At 43.0% G+C, this 12769-nt stretch overlaps 1 protein-coding gene across 1 annotated transcript in view; it reads right to left on the bottom strand.

The window, feature by feature from the left end:
* Positions 1–12769, bottom strand: part of LOC115459081 (C2 domain-containing protein 3-like) — a 110326-nt gene that overhangs the window by 79441 nt on the left and 18116 nt on the right. The window contains exons 4-5 of the mRNA XM_030188944.1: positions 11188–11405; positions 1892–2124 (exon numbers count right to left, since the gene is read on the bottom strand). Coding sequence (XP_030044804.1) covers positions 1892–2124; positions 11188–11405 — 451 coding nt within the window. The remainder of the gene's footprint in view (positions 1–1891; positions 2125–11187; positions 11406–12769) is intronic.

The raw sequence follows: 12769 nt of genomic DNA, 5'->3' as shown, positions 1-12769 counted from the left end.
CTGCCCGATTGCCGCCTGGTAAACATCAGTGCTACAAAAATTTAAATATTTTTGTAGAGCCGGAAGTGGCAAACGTTTGGGGTGGGAACAGTTCCAGATTAGTGAGAAGTAAGCCCTTATTGGGCTTACCGTTGCTTCATTAAAAAAAACCCTCTTGGTTTTTTGACCAATGAATGAAATTGTGAGCTCTGTGGATGAAACAGCTGGCATCCGTGATAGAGTCAGTAAGCATATAGTCATTTGACAACCACAGCCAGCTGAGGTCTTTCTCCTCCTTTCTTTAATATTTTTAAGTGTTTGATGCAGAAGAATTGTATCATTCCTAAGTTGGAAACATGTATTGTTTTGGCTGCTCACATTTACAAACTGAGCTTTTGTGGTGAGAAGTAAGAAGTTGTTTCTCCACTATTGGTGGTTACAAAGAATAACAGAAAAAGGTATTCTGTTACATTGCTTGTTAGGGAATGCAATACGTTATATTTATTCAACATGATATACCACCTTTCTGTAGATACAGTCAAAGCAGTTTACATATACTAGTTTTTGCAGGTACTTTTCTATCCCTAATGGGCTCACAATCTATAGTTACTAGTAAAAAAAAGGCCCGTTTCTGGAACGAATGAAACGGGCGCTAGCAAGGTTTTCATGGGAGTGTGTATGTTTGAGAGAGAGAGCCAGAGTGAATGTGCGGGTGTGTGACAGAGTGAGACTGTGTGTGTGTGACAGTGTGTTTGTGAGAATGAGAGTGTGTGACAGGGCCCCCTCCCCTGTTCCTAATACCCCTCACCCCGTTCCCTCCCCTCCTTTTCCTCCTCCTTCCCACACTTTGGGTTCCTTAAGGCTTTCAAAAGTCTATGTACCCCCGTGGCCCTAACGCCCAGTATCCGGATACCCCACCGCTTTCCTCCTCACCCCTCCCCCAAGATGTAATACTTTCACGTCCTTCATTTTTTTTTTAAAAATGTCCTATCTACCCTGTGTACAAATGCCCGGCATTCAGATTGTGTTCCTCTCGTAAATTTTCATTTCTTTCATTCATTCAGAACTTGCCCCCCCCCCCCCCCCCCCCCGAACACTTTTGGTTTCTTCAGTCTTTTAAAACTCTCCTATGTACCCTGTGTGCTAATGGCCAGTATTGAGATTGTTTTCCTGTCCCAAATTTGCATGTGTTTCAGTCATTCACACCCCCCCCCCCTTCTTCTCCAGTTTAACACTTTCGTTTCCTTCAGTCTTTTAAAACTCTCCTATCTACCCTGTGTCCTAATGGCCAGCATTCAGATTGTTTTCCTTTCCCAAATGTTCATGTCTTTCAGTTGTTCAGAACTCCCCCCTCCCCCCATTTAACACTTTCGGTTCCTTTAGTCTTTTAAAAGTCTCCTATCAACCCTGTGTCCTAATGGCCAGCACTCAGATTGTTTTGCTTTGCCAAACTGTCTGTCACTGATGTCACTGAGGTCAGTGCGTGCCTGCCTAGCAGACCACTTGCGGCAGGCACAGTCCCAGGCACATCCTGTTGGAGGTGAGAATTATTATATAGGATTTGTACCTGGGACAATGGAGGATTAAGTGACTTGCCCAGGGTCACAAGGAACTGCAGTGGGAATTGAACCCAGTAAGTATGGATGTTAAGTGATAATGTTTATTGAATTTTTAACATTGCAACATTTCAATAAAAAAAGGAAAAAAAAATACTAAAAGTAGTTACACATGCACAAAACTAATTCATATGGAAAAATTGCCCCCAGAGATACCATAGCCCAGCAGAGATCAGTTCTAAATGAACTGAAAGCCCAACGAGAAGAACAGGAAACTGTGGGCCAGCTACATATACATCAAGGCAAAATTACCTATCTGACTTCAGTTGACTACCTCAAAACCAGTATCAACAAACCTGAAAGGAGGTCTTTTGTAACTGGACTCTTCACAGGCAGTGGGTGTGCATCACTATGATTGCCTCCAGCTGGTTTAGACTGTGGCTCCTGCTCTGAACTATGGGAGAATGATATCTGCTTCTTTGGACGATTTTCCTCCTGGTATTTCAAAAGTTCACTTTGTGAAACTGGTCCCATGAAATAGTCTTTTCTGGTCTCTGAGTTTTCCTGGAAGTACAAATGGTCCTTTCCCCTGTTTTACAGTAAATATAAGGTCAGTGAAAAACATACCAACACAGCAATATGAAGTCTTGTTTTGCTTTTAGCATTAGTTATGTTCATAAGATACCATTTAGCATTTGTTAGATCTATGAATTGTTGAAAGAATGTGGATTTGACGCGGATACCTCAAGTGGAGTCTCATTGCTAACAAACGTGAAGTGAAGATTGGTTGTGTCAGCCATAATTGAAAATGATATTGCATTACCTCCATTGAACTATAAAATTATCCATAGTGGATATGTGATAAGAGCAGCTGGACACAGAATATGGTTGGATTATATCAATGATACCATCTGGAGATTTGATGCTCACTGGAATAGAACAATAGCCATTGAGTTTACTTCAGTATTACTGGAGCGAAGAATATCACGATCTGTTAAAGATTTAAATGGAACTTTGCTAATTAGATAATTAGTATCCAGTTGTTATACTGATTGATGCTGTGTGATGAACCCCATTTGAGATTATATCTGCTTTTGATTTGATGTAAAATAAACAGAGTGAAGCATATTAAGTTTATATTGTGTTATGTATACAATATAATGATTATAGTAATAATTTAGACAATTAAACGGTCACATATGTTTTTGATTGTTATATTAAGTGACTAATTGGAAAAAACTTTAACCCTTGTATTGGTAGTAACTATATCTTTTTTGAGATGCGGCGACCAGAATTGAACACAATATTCGAGGTGCGGTCGCACCATGGAGCGATACAAAGGCATTATAACATCCTCATTGTTGTTTTCCATTCCTTTCCTAATAATACCTAACATTCTATTTGCTTTCTTAGCCGCAGCAGCACACTGAGCAGGAGGTTTCAACGTATCATCAACGACGACACCTAGATCCCTTTCTTGGTCCGTGACTCCTAACGTGGAACCTTGCTTGACGTAGCTATAAGTCGGGTTCCTCTTTCCCACATGCATCACTTTGCACTTGCTCACATTAAACGTCATCTGCCATTTAGACGCCCAGTCTCGAAAGGTCCGCTTGTAATTTTTCACAATCCTCCCGCGATTTAACGACTTTGAATAACTTTGTGTCATCAGCAAATGTAATTACCTCACTAGTTACTCCCATCTCTAGGTCATTTATAAATATGTTAAAAAGCAGCGGTCCCAGCACAGACCCCTGGGGAACCCCACTAACTACCCTTCTCCATTGAAAATACTGACCATTTAACCCTACTCTCTGTTTTCTATCTTTTAACCAGTTTTTAATCCACAATAGAACACTACCTCCTATCCCATGACTCTCCAATTTCTTCTGGAGTCTTTCATGAGGTACTTTGTCAAACGCCTTCTGATAATCCAGATACACAATATCAACTGGCTCACCTTTATCCACATGTTTGTTCGCCCCTTCAAAGAAATGTAGTAGATTGGTGAGGCAAGATTTCCATTCACTAAATCCATGTTGACTTTGTTTCATTAATCCATGCTTTTGGATATGATCTGTAATTTTGCTTTTAATAATAGTCTCTACCATTTTGCCCGGCACCGACGTCAGACTCACCGGTCTATAATTTCCTGGATCTCCTCTGGAACCTTTTTAAAAATCGGCGTTACATTGGCCACCCTCCAATCTTCCACTACCACACTCGATTTTAAGGATATATTACATATTTCTAACAATAGCTCTGCAAGCTCATTTTTCAGTTCTATCAGTAATCTGGGATGAATACCATCCGGTCCAGATTTCTACAGTTTGTAGAACTGCCCCATTACATCCTCCAGGTTTACAGAGAATTCATTAAGTTTCTCCGACTCATCAGCTTCGAATACCATTTCTGCTACCGGTATCCCACCCAAATCTTCCTCAGTGAAGACCGAAGCAAAGAATTCATTTAATCTCCCCACTACAGCTTTGTCTTCCCTGATTGCCCCTTTTACTCCTCGGTCATCTAGCGGTTCAACCGATTCTTTTGCCGGCTTCCTGCTTTTAATATACCTAAAAAAGTTTTTACTATGTGTCTTTGCCTCCAACGCAATCTTTTTTTCAAAGTCCCTCTTAGCCTTCCTTATCAGCGCTTTGCATTTGACTTGACATTCCTTATGCTGTTTCTTATTATTTTCAGTCGGTTCCTTCTTCCATTTTCTGAAGGATTTTCTTTTAGCTCTAATAGCTTCCTTTACCTCACTTTTTCACCACGCCGGCTGTCGTTTGGTCTTCCATCCTCCTTTTTTAATATGCGGAATATATTTGGCCTTGGCTTCCAGGATGGTGTTTTTGAACAGCATCCACACCTGATGTAAATTTTTGACCCTCACAGTCGCTCCTCTAAGTTTTTTTTTCACCGTTCTTCTCATTTTATCATAGTCTTCTTTTTTAAAGTTAAACGCTAATAAGTGCGGTACTAAATAGACTTGGAACGCCTTAGCCAGTGGGGTGTTTGGGAGAGTAGCATTTCAGGATGTAAATGGGTATAGTCCTGTAATAGATATTGAAAAAGATTAGGTGCTATGAAGTTAAAAACGATCACTGTAAAGATGTCAACCCCAGGGGGGGGGAGGGGAGGGAAAAAGGGGGGGGGGAGGGGGGGGGAGAAAATGATGATGGAAAATATTGATGAAGCAGTTATGATGTATGTATGCAACAGTGACCTGTTCTTAGGATAATGAGCTGTTTGAATTTATGAACCATGTTTATAATGTTTATTGTCATCAATAAAAACTGTTGAAACATAAAGTTAAACGCTAATGTATTTGATTTCCTATGTATACTTACGTCAAAGCTAATATCAAATCTGATCATATTATGATCACTGTTATCAAGTGGTCCCAGCATCATTACCTCCCGCACCAGATCATGCGCTCCACTAAGGCCTAGGTCTAGAATTTTTCCTTCTCTCGTCGGCTCCTGTACCAGATGCTCCATAAAGCTGTCCTTGATTTCATCAAGGAATTTTACCTCCCTAGCGTGCCCCGATGTTACATTTACCCAGTCAATATCGGAGTAATTGAAATCACCCATTATTATCGTGTTGCCCAGTTTGTTTGCGTCCCTAATTTCCTTTAACATTTCTGCATCCGTCTGTTCATCCTGGCCAGGCGGATATTTAATATATTTGTGCGAGATATTGCTGAAGGGTTAGAAGGAAAAGTTTGCCTTTTTGCGGATGATGCAAACATAGCCAATAGATTGGATACTCTGGAGGGAGTAGAAACCTTGAAAAGGGATCTCCAAACATTAGAAGAATGGTCAAGTGATACACTTGGGGTGCAGAAATACAAAAGAGATATACCAGGTAGAAGGGGAGAGATTGATAAGCTCGACTCAGGAGCGGAACCTTGGGGTGATGGTGTCTGAGGATCTCAAGGTGTTTAGTGCAACAAGGCAGTGGTCGTGGCCAGAAGGATGCTAGGATGTATCGAGAGGGGTATAACCAGTAGAAAAAAAGGTGGTGTTGATGCACCTGTACGAGTCGATGGTGAGGCCTCCCTTGGAGTATTGTATTCAGTTTTGGAGGCCTTATATTGCTAAAGATGTAAAAAGACGAAGCAGTTCAGAGGAAAGCAATGAAAATGGTAAGGGGTTTACAAATCAAGACATAAATTGAGAGGGAAAGGGAATGGTACGTAATATACCGCCTTTCTGTGGTTTTCACAAAAAGTGGTTTATATAGTATATACAGGTACTTATTTGTGCCTGAGACAATGGAGGGTTAAGTGACTTCCCAGAGTCACAAGGGGCTGCACTAACCACTAGGCTACTCCTGACTTGCTGACCTAAACATATTTGTAGTATTGAATGGTTGCACAATATTTTTTCTTTTTCTTTTGCAAGTTTATGCTTGTATTGTAAATTTGAAAAACTTATAAATACATTTTTTTTTATAAAACCAAAACCTTCCTGTCCATCAATAGCTATACGTCCCCTCCTAACTAGGGCAGGGCTTACCCCTTTTGCCCAATGTCCCAGCATAGTACTGCTAACAGGCCTTGAGCCCCGGAGGTCACAGAGCCGGTTTCCTCAAGCAGGATAATCTCCAAAGATCTCACTTCTGACACCACATGTGATATGGGCCTGCAAAATAACATAGCGGACAAAGGTATATAAAAGAAAATAAGTGGTTTATTCACCGAATCCTGAGGCCTGTTACATCACAGAGCCAGGAACACAAGGTGAAACGCCTCTATAGTTCAGTAAATACAGTCTCAAGCAGGCCTTGGCTGGCAGGCCCAAAACACAGTCTGTAGCTGATGGGATGGCCACACCCCAAACACAGCCTGTAAGCTCTTCTCAGTTCTTCTCAGAATTCCAGGTCTGGCTCCAGCCAGACCTCAGAGCAAGGCTTGCTAGTCTCAAATCAGGAAACGAAAGCGGCTTACCTGAGTCAGGTCACAATCGTTAGACAAGATGTAGTGGCATGTGCTGGGGCTCCCGTTCTTCCTTCCCTGGGCCTCCTTAACCTCAGTCTAGCCATGTCTTTTAAACTTCCTGGTTCTGATTCCACCCCTCCAGGCTCACTTCTTCCCAGGCTGGGCCAAGTGATCTTAAGGTGGCTTAGGCTATTTGAGGGACTATTCTTAAGGGTGAGGGGCAGTGTTCTATAAACTCCCTTACACCTTGGTAAACATCCTTGGTACCATGGCAAAACCAAAGGGAAAGCCCTCAACTGGAAGCGACAACCCAGCATCACAAAATGTAGAAGCCTCTGATGCAGCAGCCATATGGATATATGCAAGTGAGGCTCCTTGAGATCGAGGACAGTGAGAAATCCTCCTGCTTGAACCTAGGCTATGACAGTTCTTAATGTTTCCATGCAAAGCTGGATATTTGTAGGCAGCAGTTTAGACCTTTGAGATCTAAGACCGAACAAAAGGATCCTTCCTTCTTTGGGACAATGAAGTAGGCAGAGTATCTGACTGTTCGGCCTGAGGAACTGCAGCAATGGCCCAGAGTGCCAGTAAGGACTCTAGGGTGGCCTGAACCTCAATCTCCTTTGTTCCCCTTCGACAAGGAAACTGCAAGAACAAAGGAGCGACTGGGCAGGAGAACTCCAACTTGTAGCCTTCTGCTGTAAGAATATCCAGAACCCACTGGAAGGAGGAAGAGAAGAGTGGACCAGCTTCGCATCATTGCGAAGCTCAGGAGGCCTTGGGTGTTCTAGTAGAGAGGAGGACTTTCTGTCCACACGAAAGGAAGACTGGTGTGCCTGAAAGCGGGACTTTTGACCATATTGCTGACAACCAGGCCAATACCATCTGCTGTCTTGAAATCAAGATCGAGAACTTCCTGAATATGGATGAGCAGAGTCTTTCGGCTTATCCTCCTGCAACTGCTGTGGCTTATAGTTTCCCCCAGTTCTTTTACCAAGTTACTGAGATCTTCTCCAAATAGCCACTTGTCCCAAAAGGGCAGGTTAACTAGATTTAACTTTGATGCTGCGTCTGCTGTCTAATGCTGCAACCTCAGTTGCCGACGTGCTGTGACAGCCAAAGCCATACTGCAGGTCGAAACCTGTAACATGTCATAAATAGCATCTGCCAAGTAGGTCACTTCTGCTTCCAGCTGGGTGTTATGGCGTTCATCTTGTGTCTCAGACTGCTAATGCCACTTCAAGCATGCTCTTGCCACACACGAGCTACACTCTGTTGCTTGAAGGTCCAAAGAGACCCTTCAAAGGCTTGTTTCAGTGAGCCTTCTAGCTTCTTATCCTGTAAATCTTTTAAGGGCAATGTCCTCTTCCATGGCAAAGTGGTCTTGTTAGCAAGGGAGTCCACCCTGGGAAGCTGCAATTTATCTTCCTCCTCCAGAACTAATGGGTAGAGGTGAGTCATGGCTCTTCCATCTCTCAGCCCTGCATCTGGTGAGACCAATTCTATTGTAATCAGGTCCTTAATGTCTGGATTCATTGAAAAGGCTTTAGAAGGACCTCTCAGCCCTATCACAATCGACGAAGATGGAACTCCTGACACCAAAGTAGACGGCTCCTCAATGGAAAGCACTCCCAGTGTCTCAGACATACAAGTATTGAGCTCCTCTTTATGAAACAACCTCAGTACTTTTGGATCATCTACCTCCTCTAATGACTCATTAAACAATGGCTCCTCTGAACAGACCAGTGTCATTCCATGTCAAGTGGTCTGGTGGTCCCTGAGCGAAGGCTGCAGTATGGGGTCAAACAGATTACTATATCTCAGCAAGTATTGCACCGGCAAACGTAAAACTTTACCAATGTTCACTGGGGACATGCATGAATGTTCACAGAAAATTTCATCGAAATCTGTGATGGTCGCGCAGGGACCACCAGACCACGTGACATGGAATGACCTACCAAGGCCACATCAGATAAGGACGGAGAAGCAGAGATAGACCTCTAGGACTTGGCAGAAGAGGTTAAACAAGATCTCTTAAGTGCCAGACGGGCAGTGAGGCAAGAAACTGAAGCACCTGCTTCAGTAAATAGGCCTGGTGTAAGAGGAATATAAATGCCAGGGAAAAGAAAGATTCCAATGCATCTGAATGCTCTGTTGGGCCCTGAGGATGTAAAATGGCAACTGTGGCCTGCACATGATCAGCCAGAGGCTGTTCCTCACCGCGTCAGCCCTGACAAAACAGTGCCCGTTTTCACGCTCTTCTGCATCAAACTGCGCACCGGCCTTGCTGGTGAGCCCAAGGTCCCTTGCATATTTGCCAAATCTGAAAATCTGCTGCCACCGATCATTTCCTCCGCGTCCTGTGGGATTCCCGGCTTGCACGCACTGCAACTATTTTCACGGGAGTCGCCATTCACCCTGATTGTCACAAGCACAGCACAAAATGGTCCCAAGCAGTGGTTCAGGATCCCTCCCCTGCACCAAGTAGAACTTGCAGTCTTCCATGTGGTTCTAAGTCAAAATTTAGTCAGACTTACCACTGCTGGCTGGTACCCCCAAGCTCACAGACTCCACAAGTCTTAACCCAGATGAGAAAGGATTGTATATTCCTTCCTATACTAGGCCTGTAATGTGGCCCTGCTGGCCCTCAGTTTTCCTAGCCTTGCTGTTATCAGCAGATTTTTAGTTTCTTCCTGCAGCTGTATGTAAGCTGCAGTGCTTTCTCAGTAAATGGAAAGTACATGTTACACGTCAAGGTGACAGGAGGAACTGAGGCTATGTGGCCCATATACGGCAGATACACATGGATATAACCTTGGTGGTGATGAGAGACTGAGGACCCTGCAGACTCCAAGATGTTCCAACGGAAATATGTGTTCAGAGAGGAAGGACACCAGGTGTTTCATACTACTTATTTGTTAGCTGGTTTTCCACGCTGTGATCATGCATTACTGATAAGGAATTAGCCAATTGTCACAAAGTGTGCATGTGAACACAAGTAGGAGAGGATGGTAGAATACAGGAAATTGCCATTTTTGTATATTACTATATTGTGTGATGGAAGGAAACAGGAAAATCCATATATGATCACAAGTTAGTTTTTGAGAAATCACATTATACATGTGATGGCTAGGAAAGTTTTGCTGAGCAGACTTTGTTATTCAGTCTTTGCATCTGGCTTTTTCTGTGTGACAACCTGCTCAAGAGAGAACAATTATTTTGTATTGGCTTACTGAGATACCAATAAAGATTTTTACTGGTTGCGCCTACACCTAAGTCTGATTGTCTCCTCTTATTCCAGCCCCTAGGGCTGAAGTGTTTTCCCCTCCCCAGGGGCAAGGGATAGGATTACACAGGATCAGGACTGACATTCTGTTCTACGCTCCCCAGTAAACCTTTTTTTAATAGGTTGTTATACTGGAAAAGGAGAGCTTCACAGGGGACAGGGGAAAGGTGAACAGAGAGAAGAATCACATTTGCAGGGCACCAGAGACAGGGCTCTGAAGACCTCCAGATATGACTCTGCAGACTCAAGCCACCTGCAAAGCTTAACAGGTGACCAGTTGACCAAATGGACCAGGAACAAATCACTCAGAACCAGAGGCTGAAAAGTGTATCCATCCACCTACTGGAAACAGAAAATACTGAGGAGCTGGACAGGACGCCTTGAGATATGTCTCAGCTAAGTTTCAGTTCTCTATCGCCAGCCACTGGTTGATGAACACAACTATCTCACAGGTTCTGGAATAGTGGGAAGCTATGTAATGGAAAGAGCCTGTTCCAAGTCAGAGTCCCCATTCTGCTGCCTAGGCCTTGCAACCAGCTAAGAGAATAAAGCCTGTCAGCCTAGATCCTCTCCCCTCCTACCGGCATGGGCCCCGCAGGGACTGCTGTCATCATGCTTCACTGAGCAATAGCCCACGAGCTAATGGCTCAAGTCTCTGTAGGGTTAGACCCCTCCAAGCTGAACTGGGGAAAGGATCATGGTCCAAACCCCAAGAACAACACCAGCCAAAGGACACAACTGCTGAGCAGAGCAAACCTGCTGCATCAAATCAACCTATACCATCTGCTAGAGGTAGAGAAATACTGGGGGTCTAGGGTGCACCAGCCCTTATAGCTGTGATGTCACTTGAACAGTTCAGTTTTTCTACCTCAGTCTGCTGGTAGAGGGATACAGCCCATTGGTCTGGACAGGTCTAGCAGAATGAAAAGGAAAGTAAAATTCTTAGTTAATAACAACCCTTCAGTCTTCCATCTAAAACCTGGAAGTGACAGCTCAAACTTTACTCTCATGCAGCATTATCCACAGCAACCTTTCAACTCTTTCTAATCATTTTGCTTTCTTGTTACAGTACTGCAAATCCTACTTGATGTCCAGTTTTATCCTTGATTGCTGACACTAATACCTTTGTCTGGGCTTCTCCCACATTTTCTTGAATTTGTATACTTTACTGCACTCTCTTCACAAAACCTCAGACAAATAAATGACAAAAAAAGAATTTAAGAGAAAGAGAAAGGGGGGTCTATGGAAGAGGATTACTGGTTAATTGGTTGTGAATGTTGACTTTTGGATTTTCTCTATTGAATGCAGTGTTTTACTCTTAAGAAATTGTGAGAGTTAACCATTTCCAGTTCACAAAACAAAGAGAAAAGTTAAAAGAAATAAAGAATTTAAAAAACTCAGAATGAAACAAACATAATTACCTAGGAGTAGCTGCCCTACTGTTGCTCACAGATTCTTTCCCGCTAACAGTTCCAGCTAATTTCTGTGGATCAGAAGAAACAACCAGCGTTGGTTTACTGAATTCATCCCTTCCCTGAAGTGCTTGTTTTGGGATGGCTGTGTCTAAGCTTATATCAGTACTAAGGAGGGAGCTGCTACTGTCATAGGTGTCTGACAAAGGTTCCAATGCTAGAGATACCTGGAACAAAAAAAACAAAAAACAATGTAAGATGATGTATCTTAAAGTTAGGTCATTATTATTTTGAATGCTAGTCACAGTGACAGATCCAGACTCTGATTTCCCACAATTTCACAGCTTGTCTCTTTCCCTGTCAGGCAATCCTCTCTCTCTCTCTTCCACCCCAAACCCATAAGCTGGGTAAACCATAGGCTTTCTCTGCATCAACAGATTCCATAAGCACCACCCCTCCCCCAATATTGGGCAGCTGGCACAAAGTAGAATGAGCATGGTGCCTCAGATAACGTCCATGTCTTCAATTAGCCATGGCCAACTTCGTTTTAAACCTTGGAACACAGTAAAAAGATCCAGGGAGAGAGGAAAGAAAGAAGACTGAAAGTGATACATAGGGGAGAAAAGAATAGGTACCCTGTGTGGGTTGTAATAAAAGGGGAGATGTAACAAGAGATAAGGAAAGAACAACAGCGATGACAGCAAGAAAATTAGACCAAAAATAGAGCTGCAATAGAGAAACAAATAAATAAAAGAAAACAAAATAGAAGTAGCAGACACACAAAGGTTGATTAGGTTTTTTAAATAATTTATAAATTGTTAGTAAAAAAGTGAATTTCCATGCTGTGATAGCTTGACTTAGGCAAGGTGGCCTGGAACCCTCAGAAAACACACCAGAGGGCAGCATAAGGTCAAAAAGGCAAACTATTACTCTGTACAAGAGAAATAAACAAGCCTATTTCCTCACAGATTCAATAATCTTTATGGACTCCCAAGAATTTTCAAATTTTCTGAAATAGGGAGTGTGCAGTATGGTGTGGTTATGGTAGGGTAGTTGATTGTGTTGTATTGGGAAGTGAAAACTAGACACTGAGTTTTTTCTGCGTTCAGTTTTAACTGGAATGAGTCCGCCCAAGAATGCATGATTTGGAGGCTCTGGTTGATCTCGTTGGTTATTTCGTTTAAGTTACTTTTGAACGGGATGTGGATCGTGACATCATCCAATGTCTTAATTTTACTCACAACCATAGTTTAGCAACCAAAGGATTCTGAGCCTACCTTGGCAGTCTTCTTTCTTACAAACACTCAGCCCTGTAATTCCTTCAAGCAGAAGCTTCAGATTTCTTCTCACTCAGTATACAAGGTCTGAGTTAGGGCCATCCTTCTTTCACGGAAATCCGCCACCTTGTGAGAATCCTTGTCCTCAGGACCTCTGCAGGAGACCTCTGTCCTCAGCGCCTCTCTCTCTACATTTACTCAGGGCATTTAACTCCATTCTGGCCTGAGCTCTGCCCCTCTCTGAGACAGCCATTTATCACCACCTGCTGAAAGAAGCCCTAACTGCACCACCACTGAGAGTGTGGTCTCTCTCA

The sequence above is a fragment of the Microcaecilia unicolor genome, unplaced genomic scaffold, assembly GCF_901765095.1.
Source record: "Microcaecilia unicolor unplaced genomic scaffold, aMicUni1.1, whole genome shotgun sequence".
NCBI lineage: Eukaryota > Metazoa > Chordata > Amphibia > Gymnophiona > Siphonopidae > Microcaecilia > Microcaecilia unicolor.
Note: the sequence above shows the minus strand (reverse complement) of the source record. Positions and strands in the feature narration are given on the sequence as shown.